Source organism: Dendronephthya gigantea, unplaced genomic scaffold (assembly GCF_004324835.1).
Source record: "Dendronephthya gigantea isolate DGI-Jeju-01 unplaced genomic scaffold, DenGig_1.0 000005F, whole genome shotgun sequence".
NCBI classification, from domain to species: Eukaryota; Metazoa; Cnidaria; class Anthozoa; order Malacalcyonacea; family Nephtheidae; genus Dendronephthya; species Dendronephthya gigantea.
In genome coordinates this window covers 1,324,323-1,343,465 of record NW_021163015.1, presented here as the reverse complement: position 1 = coordinate 1,343,465, position 19,143 = coordinate 1,324,323, and the positions used below count along the sequence as shown (strand labels likewise).

Below are 19,143 nucleotides of genomic sequence, written 5' to 3'. Positions count from 1 at the left end.
ACATGCCTTCTCCTTTGAATCATGTTTTGTCTAAAGATATTGTTGAATAGATCACACAGAAAGATTAAGACTGGTTCAGCCCTCAGGTCTATGTGTGGTCCTGTTTATATTAACATCATTTTTAAAAATATATTACGTACATCACCTAGAATAATTGAAGTTAGGGTCGTGAAAGTTAATCTTTGTGTGGTGATTACTTTCATTTGTTAAAACCAGAGTAGCGATAATTACGATCACGTAGAATAGTTCTGATTTGACTCCGTTTCTCACTTCATAAAAAGGGCGCTTCATTCTTACACTGTTGTAGGCGTCAAGCTACGAAATGAAAGAGAAACACGTACAGAAAACACGCATACAACAACAGTGTCACGCACAGAAGAGACACGCACAACGAAGACACCATCAGCAACGACACGCAAAACAGATACACGCGCAGTCACGACACGCACAACAGAGACACGCACATCAAAGACAAACACAACCTCTCATTTGGCCGAAAACCAATTACGAGAGATAGACGACGCTACCATTTCACCTTTGCAAAAATCCAAAGAATGCACGCTTTCAAACTCTACTAGTACAGGTCCTCGCTCTAAAACAGAAAATTTGAGCTCATTCGATGCTTTGCCATTATTATCAAACCGCTTTGTAGCTCTAAACTCAAACGACACGCCGACCGCTAAAGATAATCTTGACGATATTGATTCAGAATCTTCATCCGTCCTTTCCCAAGATACCGCGTACGGATCAAGTCAAGACTCGGTCCAAGCTCTATCTACACCATCAACATTGCTTTATAATGAAGTAGACGCCTGTACGACGGATTCTGACCCAAATCGTGAAGAAACTGAAGGTGATGGAATTGAAGAGGATGGTTGGACGACGGTAACCACGTCCAAAAAATCTAAAGAGGAAACGATCTCTTGGGGGAGGGTCTTAAGCAACAAGAGAAAAGGGGAACGTCATGCAAAATCCAGTGAAAAATTTCGTCCCCCACCTGATGGAGTTAACAACGGCCGGTATAAAGTGTGTCGCAGGTAAGAAATGTTCTTCCTTCAAACTGAATTCATGTTTTGCAGAAAGGCACTGGGTTTCTACAATAAGCTTTTAAAATTTTGATTGGAGATTCCTTTAAAAACGGTTAATTTACTAAAATTATTTCCACAAGTTGATTCGGTTCTTTAACTCCTAAATGTGTTTGTATTTATTATTGAAAAGTTCCTTAAAAAGTTCTAAACTATGTTCTTTCTTTCCCCAGAAATATTTGCCCTATCTACAAAAGTCCGTTTTTCTTTACTAGGTTTGAGGAAGGTTATTGTTACCTAAAGAAGAAGTGTACTTTTGCACACGGCCAGGGAGAGTGCGATTATTGGAAAGCTTTATATCGCAAACAAACTCACGATATTACACACCTTGAAGAGAAACAGTCCATGGCAGAAAGTTTTGGAGAAAAGGTCCGGCGTAGAGTCAAACAGGAAGGTTTATGTCAAGTGGTTAGTGAAAAGCTTTTAAATTATTGAGATTTACGCCAGAAACGCCCATTCCCAGTTTCTACATAATATACACTTAATGTATGCTCCCGAGGGAAATAGTGAGTTTTGTTTTTCCAAGAGTCTGAATGTTTCCCGAGACGAAGTCGAGGGAAACGTTGAGACTCGAGGGAAAACAAAACTCACTATTTCCCGAGGTGTAGCAAACATTAAGTGTTTTGTTATATAGGAACAAAAACATACATGTTACACGACAATTTCATTTCAAAAAACTTTGTTATGATAATATGCGGGCAACAATTTTTCACTTGTTTCCCTGGCGGGAAACATTGCATTTATTTAAAGTCATGTGACTACGAATGAACCAATCACATTTAAAATACACAGCACCTATATAACAAAGTACATTGTCGACCTTGGTGTTTTTTATTTAGCTCAAACAAAATCTCCTTGGTGTGACATTGACCTGTAGTTCAGAGAGGCAATTGAAACTAGTTAAAATAGATGGTGGTCAGGTCGAACATACGTGGATATTTGAAGTTCGTATTCAGGTAAGTTCATGCTTGGTTTGCAAACTGCTTCATTACGCAGGCATCTTACATAAATTATGTAACTTACTTGATTATTCACAATTTAGAGAAAATATCAACTACTGCTTAGCGAAGTCGCCTTCTTATTGGAGACCCATTTAGACAAATTCAAACTCCTGTGCCGTAGTAGTGGGAGGCAAAAGCAACCACCAGACTGGCATAATGCTCGTTTTGTTGAGGAGGATTTTGTTGAAAGCGTAGCTGAAAATGAGTCGGCGGTACAATTTCGTGTTCAATTCGCGTCCGGGGTTTTTGGTGATTTCGAACAGAAGTTAGTATTTGGTTTTGGCAGTGATGATGTACTCGTTTATTCACTTATTGTGTCGGTTGTGAGCAAAGATTCTTCTAAAGAAGAGACTTCTTCACGTACAAGATATTGTCGCATCGCTGAATGGTCTGTGGACAAAATGGAATTGGTTCGGTGTAAAGAACTGATGGGAATGGATCTGAATGGTTTGTGTGAACGGTACAGCATTCCAGATGACTTGCCTGTTCCATCAGAGTGTTCAGATTTGTCACGTGAAACATACTGCAATACTTGGCATAAAATCTTGTTTATTGAAGAACAACACATTCAGACAGAGGTCTCAAGGTAAAGTAGTGTTCTGTTTCAATTATGATGATGAGTATTGGTGCAGTGTTGGCAATTCTGATATTGTGACGATGTTGTTTATGTTGATGATGTTATTAACGATAATGTTGTTGGTGATGATGTTGTTATTATTGATAATGTTGTTGGTGATGATGTTATTATTGATAATGTTATCATTGATAATGTTGTTGTTAATGTTGATAATGTTGTTGATAATGTTGTTGATGATGATAATGATGATGTCATTGTTGATGATGTTATTGATCAATGTCGATGATGCCGTTGTAATGATGATGATGTTATCGATGTTGATGTTGTCGACAGTGACGCATGTTGGTGACAATGCTGTTGATGTAGGCGACATTAGACCTCAATTCTGGTATTCGAGAGTTCTATAGTTGTTTGATGACTGTATTTAAATATGTTCCGGGGGAATACGTCTAATTTCAACGAAACAACTATTTTATAGATATGATATACAAGATGGTGTGATGAAGGTAGTAAAATACTCCAAATTAACCAAAGAAAGATCATTCGCTAATGCAGTTTCTGGTGAATTGTTTGGAGAAATCGTTCTATCTGATCACCTGATTATGGACGAAGTTGCCGGTCATATTATTAACCGCTCAGTAACGTCAGTGATCTTGCGACCAAAAAAGAGAAAGTCTTCCAGAAAGAAAGTATACGAATGTATAATCAAATCAAAGACGTCCAAATCTGTTGTTATACAATTGAATAAGGAGTTATGCAAAGATTTTAGTCTTACTAAAGATCAAAAGGTCGAAATCGATCTTAAATTTAGATACAACCGTCTTCCGCTGTGTGAAATGCATGAAGCAGTTGATATGTGTAAACACAAAACTGACATTCTGCTTCCAAATGTAAAGAATGTGTCGTATAAGTTTAAGGTGAGTAACGACTCGATTTATACTTTTTTCTTTTGTTCATATATAGCATATACAATATTTAGTAGAAAACCTAAAGATTTATAGCCGTGTCGTTTATTTCCACGACTTCTAATGCGCGCGTTGAAAGTATATGTTTACTAAAGTCTTTATTGATTATTACTAAAGTCTTTATTTTCTATATGTTTACCAAAATATTTATTGAATTAGGAATTTGTTTAATGAACTTGAAGCTGCTGAAAAAGCATAGCACATGACAACTTGTTTAGATACGTTTTAAGGCACTTTCTGATATGGATTATAAATTGAGACAATTTGTTTCAATTTTCAATTAGAAATCAATCCCTGACTGGTATCTGGACCAAAAACCAAACACAAACCAACACGAGGCGATTGCGATGATCCTCGATCCCAATCCCACTCCGCCAATTCTCGTGATTGGACCGTTTGGCACAGGAAAAACATTCACCCTTAGCCTCGCTTGTGTGGCAATCCTTAGCCAATCAGAAAGCAACAAAGTCCTCATTTGCACCCATTCAAACACCGCAGCCGACATCCATCTGGGGCATTTGGATAAAAAAATACAAGATCAAAAAACATCTTTGAGTATTCGACCCCTGCGAGTGCTCAATCTTTCTCGGAATGTTATGGATGTTCCTGAAAAACTACGGAAATATTGTAACATTAAAGGTAATGATGGGTTGAGCAAAATACGAGCGAATCTTTTGTAAAGTTCTCCTTGTTTGGCGGTATCTAATATGTTATGGATATTAATATAGTTCATGTGCCCTTTCAATTGTAACCTATGTATGATTCCTAGCAATATGTATAAATGTTTCTCAAAACACTGCAGTTATATGTCATACATGCCATTGTTCCATTCATGTTACAGTCTTCATGTCGAAACATTAGATCAGTTGCAGTAAACGACCTGAGTATTTGTGAAGAGTGTAACTCGTGGATTTTTTTTTAGAGGAGAGCAACGATACGCGGGAGCTAACAGCAAATGATATTCACGATAACAACGTTATCATTACGACTCTTTCGGTTGCACGTGTGTTGTGGAAGTTCTGTCAAAACAATGAATTGCGTTTTACGCATATATTAGTTGACCAGGTGACCCAAGCTCTCGAACCCGAGTGCCTTGCCCCGCTTGCAATGGCTGATGGGAAAACAAAGATAGTCTTGGCAGGAGATCACAAACAGGTAATCCAAAAAATATCGTAATGAATAGAAAATTCACTCAGTGAACAAGATGAAAAATGTAAATGAAATGTGCTGTATAAAATGAATGAGTAATTGTAGTAATATGTTTTTTGATGGCTTAACATGCAACTACTGTTGCTGAATAGATTTTAACATTGATGGTCTCACATCTGTTCATAGGGAAGTCTACGAATTCAAAATATATGTACCTTTTAAAACATCGAACTTTATACGTGCCAAATGCATTGTAACAATATATTATTAGGCATCTTAGGATATTTTTTCGAACACGGAAAGTTCAGCAGTTAATATTGGCGATCTTTCACTGGTGTTTTTCGCAGTGCTATAGAAACTCCAGTTTTGTCAGATCCATGCAATACTCTTTTTCACTTGCGTTTTACTTCATTTCATTTGTTAGATGGGTCCACGAGTTTATTCAAAATCGATATGGACTAAAAGGTTTGGTCCAAGAATATCTCTTCTCGAAAGATTATTCGCACATTACGAACAATGCAAACAAACTTCAAACGAGCGTGATAGAAACTTTGATGGAATACCTTATGTAGTGTTGCTCAGTGAAAACTATCGCTCCCATGCAAAGATACTCGAGTTTCCATCTTATAACTTTTACGGTGGCATGTTGGTTGCCAGGGGCGACCAGAGCACGCACGAAGTCGTACCAGTTCTCTCGTTTTACACCGCACAGGGTGTGGATAGAAAAGTTGAAGGAGGTTTAGCGTACTACAATGACGCCGAGGTGGATGAAGTTGTAGCAAGAGTCAAAAAACTTGACGTTCTTTGGCCAGAAGGTTGGCCTAGGAAGATTGGAGTTATCACACCATATTTTGATCAGGTAATGATGTACATCGATTTTGTTATGGCCTTATGGGTAATTATAATCTCAGCAAATTTGTCTAAAAACGGTCTTGAAGCTTTTTGTTTCATTTTTTCCTCAAATTTGTCGATGAATACTGAGTTTGAGTAGAACAGTATACCTACCACATGATCTATTACACATATATGAGCTACATGATGATTAGATAATCTTTTTATACTGCATGTATATAAAATTAGGTACCCTGTCGAATGGAGCTTCGTAGACATAAGCAGCAGGCACATTTGATAAAGTTTGTAAATAAAAATAAATATATGTAAACTTATTTATAGGTAAAACGAATTAGGGATATTTTATCGAAGGAAGGTCTTGACTATGTTGATGTTGAAACTGTTGAAAATGTCCAAGGTAATCTATTTTTTCATTATCAAAGCAAAAATATACATTTACTCTAATTCTCTTTCCATTAGTTTGATTGTTATAAAAATAAATGACAAAGTAAATATATTAATTAACCCACGTATGCACGTAAGTTTTCGAAGCTAATTAATAGTGTTTTTATATTGTTATTATATACTACAAGAATTCTATAATTATAAAGTAAACGAGGTTGCCAACTGGCCGCCTCTATCTATAAATACAACTTGCCAACTGTCGGCATATGGACCTGTCCCGTCTTAGTTTGATAACCCGTTCATTTATGATTTAGGGAAGCAATTCAAGGCGCTGTTTATTAGCACCGTAAGAACGATGTGGACTTGTTCTTTGATCGAAGGACGAAACTCTGATCCTTCCGAACTTGATTTTGGATTTCTTTCCGACCCACGTTTTTTAAACACTGCCGTGACTCGTGCCCAGTCCTTGCTCGCCGTCGTCGGAGATCCGATGTCGCTATGCAGTGTGGGTGCGTGCAGAGATTTGTGGAAAGATTATCTCAAACGTTGCGAGAAAAACAAAGGTCTTCACGGCTGCACACTAAAGACGGTGATGGACTACTGTCTTCGTTCCCAGCCTCTTGACCCGAGCGCTCATGAATTTATATCGTCATCATCGAAAAGATGAAATCAGTATACAAAGTATTATTATTACGAATACGGTTATTTTAATAATTATGGTGACGATAATAATGATGATTATAATAATGATTATGGTGATTATAATAATAAAGATGATTATAATGACGATGAATATGATGATTTTAATGATTATGCTGACGATAATAATGATGATTATGAATGATAGGGATGATAATAGTTGCGATAGTTGTGATGATTATTATTACTTAATTTACGTTAGTATTGCTTATGTTAAAATATTTTTAGTCTTGCAAAGACAGCGAAAAAAGCAAAGGGGGAAAAGCTTTCTGGGACACAAACTTATATAGCAATAACATAAAAGAAAACGTACATATTTATTTAACTGTCAAAACTGTAAAAAAACTCAAATATTGAAGGAAATTGAGAGGCAGTGTGATCCCAGAAAATACCTGAAAGGAAACCAGCGTTCAGGTATTTATCATGACCAACATCGAGGAGTTGCATCTTGACCGTAAATAGACGCAGTAAACCAAATTCGTCCATTACGATGAAAACGTAAACCATGTTTTATTTACCCAAATCTGAATCTTTTGGATGGAGGATGCTATTGCGTTGCGAATGCGGCAGTAATTAATCGATAATGCACACATATTTGCAGAGTTTTAACAACCTTTAAAACTGTTAAATATGTCAGTCGCAAGATAGCGTAGCTGACGAGGGTCTGTGTAGTAGCATCTGTTTCCTACTCTATCTGTGATCTGAGCTATATTTTAAAATATAACTATTAAAATTAGGTATATAACTGAAAAATGTTATTGTAAATATATGTGTAAATATATTTAATCATTGTTATATCTTTCCACATTGCCTTCGTTTTGGTCTATAAGATTAATCTAACTTATAATATTATAATTTATAAAACAAAAAGAGGGAGACGAAAAATTCGTCTATCCTTGAACAGTTATTAACTCTTTTTATAGATTAAGAATTTAGAATTCTTTAAAAACGTGTTTTTTAAATAGAGCTTAGAAGGTTTTCAATGCAGGTAACCAAGATTTTCTGTTTTTATTATTAGTAAATTTTTATTTAGCAATTGAGCAATGCTATGAATTGCGATTGGAAATAAAGGTATAATTGAGTTTTAATAGTAAGATCATTGTAGAATCCACGCCAAACAAGATCGTCTAATTGATAATAAAATCATTGAAATGTAGCTATGTCTGTACACTGAGCTGCAAAACACCTGGAACGATGACTCCATATACAAATAACTCTACTGAAATGACCTATGACTAGACGAACATGATTTGAATATCAGTATAAGTACCAGTTAAAGTACGAGCGACAGGTGACGCATATATTAAAGTCGCAAATTTGTGATTTGGATTAAATTTTCTGAAGAATTATTTTTAATAAGGAAAGCTTTCGTTATATTTTTTGATACAAATGAAAGCGATAACAAATTTATTTGATTAAAACGACGTTTCGATGTCATCTTTACATCATTTTCAAGTTCAATTAAAGTTCGTATTACTTAATTAGTGTTCGTATTACGGTCCATGACCCTAGCATATAAAATAACCGTAATACGTATTACGGTCCATGACGCTAGCATATAAAATAACCGTAATACGTATTACGGTCCATGACGCTAGCATATAAAATAACCGTAATACGTATTACGGTTCATGACGCTAGCATATAAGATAACCGTAATACGTACGAACACTAAGTAATACGAACTTTAATTGAACTTGAAAATGATGTAAAGATGACATCGAAACGTCGTTCTAATAAAATAAATTTGTTATCGCTTTCATTTGTATTAAAATTATTTTTAAGACGAAATATTTTAATCAATTAGCTATGACTATGTGGTAGCTGCTGTTTTTGTCTTTTAACACGCGAGACCTCTAGCTCTAAACGATCTAAATCACGAGTTTGCATGCGTCACTTAATAGAAGATATTTTTAGAGGGCTACTTCAGATTTGTAAAAGGGTAATTCTGCTTTCCCCGATAGTTCTTTTGAAAGAGAAAATATCGCGACTGGTACCAGCTATATCTTCATGCAAATCATGATACATGGTTTTCTGTGCACGACGACGAAACTTCTTACTTTCAGAATAAAGGTTTTGATTCATCCCCCTAAAACTGGTTTTTTTTTTTGTTAAACCAAGAAGTCAAATCTATATAAGCTTCTAGTTTTTATTATAATTGCTTCGGCTGCTACGGCTCAGTTATATACTTGATTTAAACTTGATATTCTAAAACTGAGAAAACACTTCTCAACGTTTCAACCTAAGAGACTTTGTCGCTCATCAGAATAGTTAGTATAACGAAGGCCCTTACTTAGACTCATCGAGGAGTGTTTTGCCTATATTAGGGAGTTGTTAAATAATTGATAAGCTGCGTCGCGACAAACACCATACAATTTTAATCAGAATATTCCTGAATAAATTAAAAAACATGTCTTATCAGCGGATCTATATTCGGCGTAACTATCATCATTTATAGTTCTGGATACACCGGGCGATTCATTCACTTCCCGTCTCATTATTCTGTGCAACTAAAGGTAATCAGCTTCGAAACTTTGTAACAAACTTAACATTATTCTGTTAAAGCTGCACTGATGCATGAGTGTATATGGACTAACAATTCGGTTCAAACTTGCCATGGCTCTATATGCCTTTACACAACAGAAAATATAAACAGGTAAATCGTATATGTAAAATTGTAAAATCTTTCGAGGCACGTTAGATACAGCAATAGACTATAGTTAGTGCATGTTTGAATCTATATACATTTCGCTTGCTATTAATTATAATCTTGACTTTGATAACGAAAGTTTGTAGCTAATTGCTAAAGTACAATTCGTTTTCCAAAGTCAAATTCAAACAATGTAGCCCCTAGAAGGAGCGTTTTGAATCAAAACAAAGAAGCAAAATACATGAGAAGTCTTTACTGTTCCAAACCATTCCATTTATTACCATTTTTGGGTCCCAATGCAGTAAACATAATTTCCTCGCGTAATACATGCATATACAAAATTTGCGAAGTTAGCATAGGGAACAACAATGTATAATTATCAGGTTGAAGTAACACTGTACTTTTTTTACTACTGCAGCTTTCGGCCCCTTCATGCACTGACAGGATGCAAAGAAAAGAAAAGTTAGAAAAGTTACCTCCGGGTAAAATGGAAAGAAAAGATGTTATTGCAAGTAATCCGAAGGTATTTTATCCCTATTTCGTTTACTTGGGTTGGTAATAGAACAGCTGAAAACAGTGACGGAAATTGAAATTTGTTTTAATTTTTGTACTAAATTATTTTATCGATTGAATCTGAAGCTGAAGCTTGCTATACTGATGTCGGTTGATGCTGAATTCAATCAATGAAAGGATCGAGAAAAATGCACGATTTTACAGTTTATAAAAACATTTCAATTTATATCATACATGTGCATGATACATACATATAACATTTTGCAACAATTTGCAACTAAATTTTAGGGAATTTATGCTGTTCGGGAATTTATAGCTGCATTTCTCTTTCGGCCATGGTAGGAAATTGGGCTAGTTTTAATAGACGTAGCTACTTCTAGCTGATCTGAGATCATGACGTCATAAAGCGTCTCGACAAAACTTCATATGCAACGAAGGAAATGATAATTCAGTTTTGTCGAAGATTTGTTCTTCTGATTGGTTGATTTTTATACCCAGATCAGCTGGTTCTGTCGCGTCGACCCCACTGATACACCCTTCCGGTAATTACGTCAGAACTTTACCGTTTCCAGTTTAGAACCACCTTAAGTGAAACAGATTTCAAGTTTACTGTCATGAGCTATGTGCGAAGATGAAGAAAAAAATTTTCGTTTTGATCAATAAATGCGGAAATAAGCCATAACACAAAAAAGAGGCTCAGGTTTTGGCCCTTCAGCTTCATTCTTGTCTTATGGCTTATTTCCACATTTATTGGTCAAAATGAAAAAATCTTTCTGACGCATGTGTTAAAAAGGATGTTTTACATCTTTGCACATAGCTCGTGAGAGTAAAATTTAAATCTGTTTCACTTTTTTACGCTTTCTTTGCATAACTCCTTATTCAATTTTTTCTACGTTCTAAACTGGAAACGATAAAGTTCTGACGTAATTACCGGGTGGGTGCATTTGAACCGGCTGAGATAATATATATCATTAGATCATAATATCGTTTGTACCAAACGATCATTTTTTGTTTTTGTATATTAGAAATCTGAAACAAAAGTTCCCAAAAGATCTAATCGCATCACAGGTACTTCTGAACAGATACTTCTGAACAATGCTTGTTTATTCTAATATAGATAGTTGCTTCAGTTCTTTCCTAAGTTCACTGTTTCCCTGAAAAGTCCTGTAATTTCGGTTATACGCACATCCATAACACTAACAAATAATAAAAGTTATATTTCCATCTACTATAATTCAAATGTCGCATTGTGCTTTGTCGCATTGCAGTGCTTTGTCGCATTGTATGGATTATTTACTGATAGATTATCTTGATACAGACTTTACACTTTTTATGAAGGTTCTGTAGCGCGCTTGCTCAACGACATGCCAACGGATACTGATTACATACTTTCAAGCGGATCACATCTTAGAAGTGTCTGTCCTAAATGCAACTCACCTCGTACCTTTGAGGCAGAGCGATGCCATTCGTGCAAGAGTAAACTTGTGACTTGGTATAGAAACGTCTACACGACTAAGTGGACAAATCCAAGGAAGCCGCCTCGGAAAAAATCACGCTGTTATGTAGAATGCAAGTATTTCAAACAAGGGAAAAGGTGCTTCAAAACGCCATGTTCATTCCCACATGGACAAGATGAACTGGAAGTTTGGGAACTTTATCGTTTATGTGGTGGGTTCTCTTTGCAAATTGCATTATAATGAAACGAAAAATAACCAGGGAGCATCGTGCCAGATTCATCTAATAACACCGGATCAAATGTGGTGTACAATAACTGCCTAAAATAGACGAAAAACTAGTCCATATTTCAATCTCAAGGCTTTCGTCAGAAGAGAAAGTGCGATGAAGGCTCAAATCGAAACATGGAAAAGTTTTTTTTTATTACATGCAGTGCATTTTCAAACTGCTCTCCTCCATAGCCATTCAGCATCAAGAAATCTACTAATAATATAGCTGATTAATAAAGCTGAGCTTTAGATATTTAGTTGAAATTCTTTATGTAGTGTGAAAAATAGCTCTAGAAATTACCATGACAGCCTAAAAATTCCTACGACGATTCCTTTCTAGGTAAGCACAAGAGAAGAATAAAAATATCAAGCACAGCTTCAGCGAAGCTTGAAAAACCAAGCAGTCGAGATACGAACACCGTGTCGTCCTTTATGGAACAAGAAGAGCAACGATGCAGGTTCTGTGATATAAAATTTTCATCCATCTTAGAGCTTGAGTATCATTATTGCGATCCTGAGCACAGGGTCAAGGTGATAAGATTTATACAGACGCTTGGTGCAAAATCCAGTGACAAATTTCGTTCTCCAACCGATGAAGTTAAAGCGTGTCGCAGGTTAGAGACATATCTAACTGCGATTTATTAAGCGGGCCTGAGGATCATCTCTGACCAGATGGTTGACGTTGAATGTTATTTCTCATGCATTTTGGTTCGTAACCAATTATGCCCTTCTTTAAAATGTGTTTATTTGTTCTTTTTTAGGTTTGAGGATGGTTACTGTTACTCTCAAAAGAACCGTACCGTCGCACATGGCCAATCTTTTTATCAGTATTCGTCAGGGGGTTCTGATGATTTCGAACAGAAGTTACCATTGAATTTTGACATTGATACTGTTCTCGCTCATCTACTTTCTGTGTCGTTTGTGAACAAGGATACTTCTGAAGAAAAGACTTCTTCACGTACACGATATTGTCACATCGCTGAATGGTCTGTGGACAAAATAGAATTGGTTCCGTGTAAAGAACTGATGGGAATGGATCTGGATGGTTTGTGTGAACGGTACAGCATTCCAGATGACTTGCCTGATCCTGCAGAGTGTTCAGAATTCTCACGTGGAACATACTGCAATACTTGGCACAAAATCTTGTTTATTGAAGAAAAACACATTCAGACACAGATTGGCAGGTTAGGAAACGTTCTATTTCCACGCGCTCGCGATCCTATAGTTTAATCACGGAATGTTTTTATTGATTAGTCGCATCTAATTCCCTTAGTTGTTAATAATGATGTTGATTGTTGTCGATATGTTGATGTTGTTGATGTTTATTGATCACATATGAAATGAATTTGTACCCTGGCATATAGTGAGATGGAAGTAGGCTTACCAATCTCTAGTCCTACTTGCGCAGCGCATCCATTTCTAATGAAATAAATTACGCCACTTCGATATTACACATTTAGATATGACCTACAAGATCGCATGATGAATGTAGTAAATACCTCCGCTGGCGATGAATCGACAGCTAATGCAGCAAGTACTGGTGATTTGTTTGGAGAAATCCATTCATGGGATTATCCTGTGATGGACGAAGTTGCTAGTCATATTATAAACCTCTCAGTAACGTCAGTGATCTTGCGACCAAAAATGAGAAAGTCTTTTAGAACTGATAGAGTATACGAGTGTATCATTAAATCAAAGACTTCGAAATTGGTTGTTATAAAATTGAATAAGGAGTTATGCAAAGACTTTGGTCTTGCTAAAGATCAAATCGTGCAAATTGATCTCAAGCTCAGATACAACCGCCTGGCATTGTGTGAAATGCATGAAGCAATTGATATGTGTAAACGGAAGACTAGTATTCTGCTTCCAAATATAAGGGATGTCTGTTATAAATACGAGGTGAGTCAATATGCGATAAATCTGGAAAGATCTGAAGGCCTGATGCTATTGCGAGCATTATATCCTCATATGCACGTGCCAAAAACCTCGTCGGAATTATACATTAAACGGTTAAATGATCACTAGCTGTCTCCTTCGTGAATGCATGTAAATTTTTATCTTGTGAATTCAGTCTGCTATATCTTTTCGATAAATGTTTTGAAAGGCACATAACGTTTCTTTATTTGTGAATTGCAAAGTTATTGAAATTATCATACGACTTCATATAAAAATTGCATTTCACTATTCAGCTACAAATCAAAAATAACGGGAGCCGTGCCAGGAGTCGACTTTGTTGCTTGCGATTTTCGTGTAGCGCTCAAACCAGTTTAAATATTTTGTCTACAAACAGCCCTTAGCACGTGAACTAACATTTTTCTTTCAATTCCCTAGAATTTAATCTGTGATTTTTATCCGGACCGAAAACCACACACAAAGCAACAGAAAATGATCGGGACGCTTTTCGACCCCAGTCCTTCCCCGCCAATTCTCACGATTGGACCATCAGGCAGTGAGATCATGATGCGTGCTTTTGGGATGATTTCTAGAATAGCAAGAAGCAATAAAGTTCTTATCTGCACTCATTCAAACAGCGCGGCTGATACTTGGATGGCAAAGATACTTACGAAGCGGGAATTAAATATTCGGCCATTAAGAGTGTATAAAGGATTCCAAGATGCTCTTAAAATTCCTGAAAACCTACGCAGATATTGTAATATTGAAGGTAAGTGTGTTCGCATGTCAATCAAATTTCTTACAAACCATAAGTAAAATGGCTACTCCTTACTTCCCTATAACTTTCGAACCACGGCAAAATCATCTATTTAACATAGTCCTTCATGATCACGTGTTGTAAAACATTCAGCAAGGTATATTGTCATTGAAAATTTTTCTAGAAAAGACGAATGTTGCACGGGAGCTAACACTCTGTGACATTCGTGACAATAACGTGTTCATTACAACTTTGGCCACCGCTCGTGTGTTGTGGAAATTTTATCAGGATGGAAAATTGCGCTTCAAGCATATCTTAATTGACGAAGCCGCGCAGGCCCTGGAACCCGAGTGCTTAACCCCGCTTGTGATGGCTGATGAAAACACAAAAGTTGTTTTAAACGGGGACCAAAAACAGGTTAATATCAAATTTAAACTTCTTTTGGTTGAGTTTTTTTAATTCAAAATATCATCATCAATCATTCATCAAGAACGTCTTAAATTATTATCCCTCTTTAATTAACCAGAAACCTTTTAAATGTTTGCGCATTGCGTAAAGCTATTCACCTAATACTTTCTGCACCCCACGAACTGAGTTAAACTACGTCTACGTCCAAACTGTGGTGCATTTTTCAAATTTATGGCAGGTCGCTATATAATACTGCTAATATCGTTTATAGATGGGTTCACTAACATATTCAAAATGGATGTGGGCTGGAGGATTAGGTCCAAAAAGATCCCTTCTGGAAAGATTACTTGCTTATTACAAACTATGCAACCGATCTGTAAACGACCGAAGGCCTTTTTCAGACCAGGACACCACATTCGTTGGAATACCTGATAAAAACTCACATTCGACGACGACGAGACCTAGGTTTTCTTCTTGTAGTCGTCTTTGTGAGATTTGTTTTACTAAAGGGTATCAAAGTTCTCGCCATTCGGTATCAGTGCTCCCCTTTCACACCGCCCAGGGTGAAGTCTATGACGACGATAATTGTTTTGGTTCCGAGTCTGTCGTTCCATGTAAATTTACATTGGACGAGCGTGTTCAAGATGAAGACACCAAAATTGTGACAAATAAATGTTTTGAAGGTAAGGGATAAGTGATTATGATTTTGATCATCTTTATGGTGAGTTCATATTAAGCATTACCATTATGAGTACGATGATTATAATGAAATACGATTGTGATTATGATACTGATTTTAATCGTCAACAATAGAATTCTGTGAGAAAACAAATTTGTTGTCTGTGTTAGCTTTCATTAACCCTGTGCTGCTGGGACCTCTCTCTAATATTGCAATGAATATTCTCGATTATTGGTTAGCAATATGATTTGGAATTTGTAACGCTATTTTTTGGAGTCTAATATAAGGATAATTATGCTGGTATTGTTATTCGTTAGATAATAGAATCTTTCTGTGTCTGCATAGACGACAAAAAGGCAAGAGTGGGCGTTAAACAGACCGACGGAGAAAATAGTTTCTCAGGTAAAACAGTCATTGAATCAGAACGTGATTTTAATGAACACGTCAGAATGGTAAATAAAGATGTTGAAAAAAAAGGGGGTGAAACAATCCTTGATTCTGAATCAAACATTGAAAGTGGCAGAAAGGAAAAAAAGAATGTTAAGAAGAATGGGAGAAAAGATTTTCTGGAAAGAACCATCCTTGATTCAGAATATAAAATAAAGGAAGAAGTGCATGAAATATTTAAAAGGTACAGATAATTTCGTTTTATAATATTATTTGAAAGAATGCAGCGTTCTCACACATCTCGTATATATAGAGTCGATCTATAATTATATATCCCACACTCATCCGATGCTACATAGATACTTCTTAGACGCATTCAATAAAAATTCTTGAGAAAAAATTGGTTCATGTTAAATTATCAAGGGTGTTCTGTAAGAGAACATAATGAATTGGTTTGGGATCGATCTCATTTAGCACGCCCTACATGTAAATGTAAATGATACGTATAGGTGGGTGTTTATGCATGTGCAAAACAGTTTTTTATTATTGAAAGACTTCTCAATGCCTTTGTTTGTTTGACTTCAATAGATTTTCGTGGTTACGTGGAGCATACGGTATTACTGGTCCTAACAAAACAATTCCACGCACTCATATTTATTTAACTGTCAAAAGAGGAAAAAAGAAATCCGAAGTATTAAAGGAAATTAAAAAGCAGTTTAAATGTGATCCCAGAAAATATTTTGAACTTTTTCGGGAACCTGAAAAGAAACCAACGTTCAAGTATTTATCAAATCCAACATCGGGAGGTAGCATCCTGGCTGTAAATAGATCCAGCGAACCAAATCCATTAGGAACAGCGAATAATGTTGAAGACGAAGAATCAGATACAGGTAAAGCATCAGGAACATTAACCATGTTCTGTTCTCAGAATGATAAACACTATGCTCTCACTTGTTTCCATGTTGGCTGTGCAACCGATGAGTTTTTGTTTGCACAAGCATTTAATGATACGGAACAGTTTCTGGATATTCAAGGATGCATGGAGGGTTATGAAAACTTTGCTAGAGGACAAGAATATCATTATCGCGAAAGGGGTACGGACAATGCAGATGAAAATGAAAACATTGTTGCCGGCCTCCCCGCTAACTATACTCCTCTAGGCCAGTTTTGCAAGTGTTGCTTTCATAGTGAATCTGATATCATGTCTATACAAGTTCATAAAGATGTTCAAGTTGACTGTGGTGTTGAGGATATAGGAAATCCTGATTGGGATAGAATATCAAAAGAACTGCATCAAAGAGTTAATTGCAAACGAGGAAATCGGGTGATGGTGCAGAAAGTCGGTTTTTCGCCAAATGACAATCATAAAGGTTACATCGTCGATTGCAGTTATACCTATAAGTACGCGGATGAAATTTTGTTCAAAAATGCAATCGTTATTAAAGGAATGATCGGGACGTTTTTGAAAGATGGTGACTCTGGAGCACTTATAAGCTTTCTTGATAACGATCAAGTGAAACAAGCGTTTGCTTACGGTGTCTGTGAAGTTGATACTCCTCATCCAAAGGAACCGTTGACTTCTGACGAGGATCGCACTGAAGACCCGAGTGAGGATCGCACTGAAGACCCGAGTGAGGATCGCACTGAGGACCCGAGTGAGGATCGCACTGAAGACCCGAGTGAGGATCGCACTGAAGACCCGAGTGAGGATCGCACTGAAGACCCGAGTGAGGATCGCACTGAAGACCCGAGTGAGGATCGCACTGAAGACCCGAGTGAGGATCGCACTGAAGACCCGAGTGAGGATCGCAGTGAAGACCCGAGTGAGGATCGCAGTGAACCTGGCAGTAGTGATCAGTATTCCTCTTCTAGTGATGACGTAGACGATTCCGAAGAGGAATTCGTAATTTTCCGCGATGAAAGTCCAAAGGCCGAGATAAGTCTACCATCTTTCATTGCTTTTAACTTGAAGAAAGGTTTACAGAATCTCGATCTTTTTGATAACGGATGTTTCAGTGAATGTGGCAATACTCGTTAATGTATGCTTATTCGTAATTAATATATACTTAATTGTAATTTTAATACTTTTAATCATAGTATATGCATGTCAACCAGGACACGACTGCTTGTGCTAAAATAAATGCGAAAAATAGGGAAATGAATGTACATTTAAGCAGAAAGTGTAGAAACACAACAAATTTTACATGTATTAATTTGTCTTGAAGACTATGGAAATGATGTACATTACTACAGTAATAACACTTGGAGCATTGTCACAATATATCCTATATCCTATCGACTCTAATGTACTTTTTATAATAAATCAATATGTTACGAGAACTCATATTCGCAGTCTCCTCTCAGGGCCCCTGCCTCCCTTTTAACATTGCCGATGATAAACACGAAGGTACCTTTAAACTAAAATTAACAACTCTCCCCCTCACCTTTGCCTTTGCAACGTCTCACGATGCGGAAAGTGGAAAGACTGTGTGTCTGTGATGGACTTCTGTTTTCGTGCCCAGCCTCTTGATCCAAGCGCTCATGAATTTATATCGTGCGTTTATGAACAAAATAAAACATTCTAACAGACGCATCTCTGCAAGGTAGATTGTAATAATTAATTGTTCCTACGATATATAAACATGAATATCTGAATATACACCCACCCAATTAAGTGGTCTTGCCACGACCCTGATTATAGCTATATGTTGTGTAGTTGCTGCGAGTTAATAACTTGCTATAAGCATGTTTTCTGGAGAATTAATAGTAACTTTACCATTTTTTTTTGTCAACAATAGAAGGAGTAAGTAGTAGTAGACCCTCTTGTCAGTGTTGCCATTTCTCCTGCTATCTATTGAGACCTCAATCTACAACAACATTGCCCACTAGTGGCGTAGCCAGCCTGACGATTTTGTCCCGCTATGTAATTTCGAGTTATTATAACTGTTCATATTATTCATTGTTCCCACAGTTAATCAACACAAAATATTAGCATGGCGGGACAAATCGTCAGGCTGGCTCAGTGAGCTCTAATAACTGGAACGACACCTCCTCAACGTTTTTGCGAAGGCAAAATTTGCGGGACTTTACTTCTAGCCAGTAGCCACGCTACAGAACATTGCAACAAAATATTTCTGACAATTGACGATACCCAACTATGTTAAATATTACGAAAACATTTTAAATCTATTGTATTATTGAGCAAAATTTTGTGGTTTTTCTTGAAGGCGCAACTTTTTACGTTGAAGGTGTTATTTGCATTGGTATTGTATATGTTAAAATATTTTTTTGTCTTTGTTGTATAGAGAGCAATAAACGAAAAGAGGATGCTAAAGAGAACGAAGAGGGATTTCTGCGAAACATTCCTTCACGAGACGCGGAAGGACAAAAAAGCAAGTGAAGCACCGGGAATTTTAACCA

General features: G+C 36.6%; 2 protein-coding genes across 2 annotated transcripts; both read left to right on the top strand.

The window, feature by feature from the left end:
• The first annotated feature begins 259 nt into the window (after positions 1-259).
• On the top strand, positions 260-6,765 carry LOC114516146 (probable helicase with zinc finger domain). Its single transcript, XM_028535544.1, has 10 exons — positions 260-1,037; positions 1,301-1,493; positions 1,925-2,041; positions 2,128-2,672; positions 3,142-3,580; positions 3,913-4,267; positions 4,551-4,783; positions 5,202-5,636; positions 5,951-6,026; positions 6,328-6,765. Exons 2-10 carry the CDS (start codon positions 1,431-1,433, stop codon positions 6,678-6,680), a joined length of 2,616 nt encoding a protein of 871 aa, XP_028391345.1. The 5' UTR covers positions 260-1,037; positions 1,301-1,430; the 3' UTR covers positions 6,681-6,765.
• Positions 6,766-9,143: 2,378 nt separating this feature from the next.
• Positions 9,144-17,986, top strand: LOC114516144. Its single transcript, XM_028535542.1, has 13 exons — positions 9,144-9,228; positions 9,278-9,368; positions 9,781-9,885; positions 10,901-10,943; positions 11,214-11,543; positions 11,940-12,057; positions 12,361-12,783; positions 13,060-13,498; positions 13,931-14,261; positions 14,434-14,666; positions 14,929-15,340; positions 15,682-15,967; positions 16,312-17,986. Exons 2-13 carry the CDS (start codon positions 9,339-9,341, stop codon positions 17,759-17,761), a joined length of 4,200 nt encoding a protein of 1,399 aa, XP_028391343.1. The 5' UTR covers positions 9,144-9,228; positions 9,278-9,338; the 3' UTR covers positions 17,762-17,986.
• Positions 17,987-19,143: the final 1,157 nt, after the last annotated feature.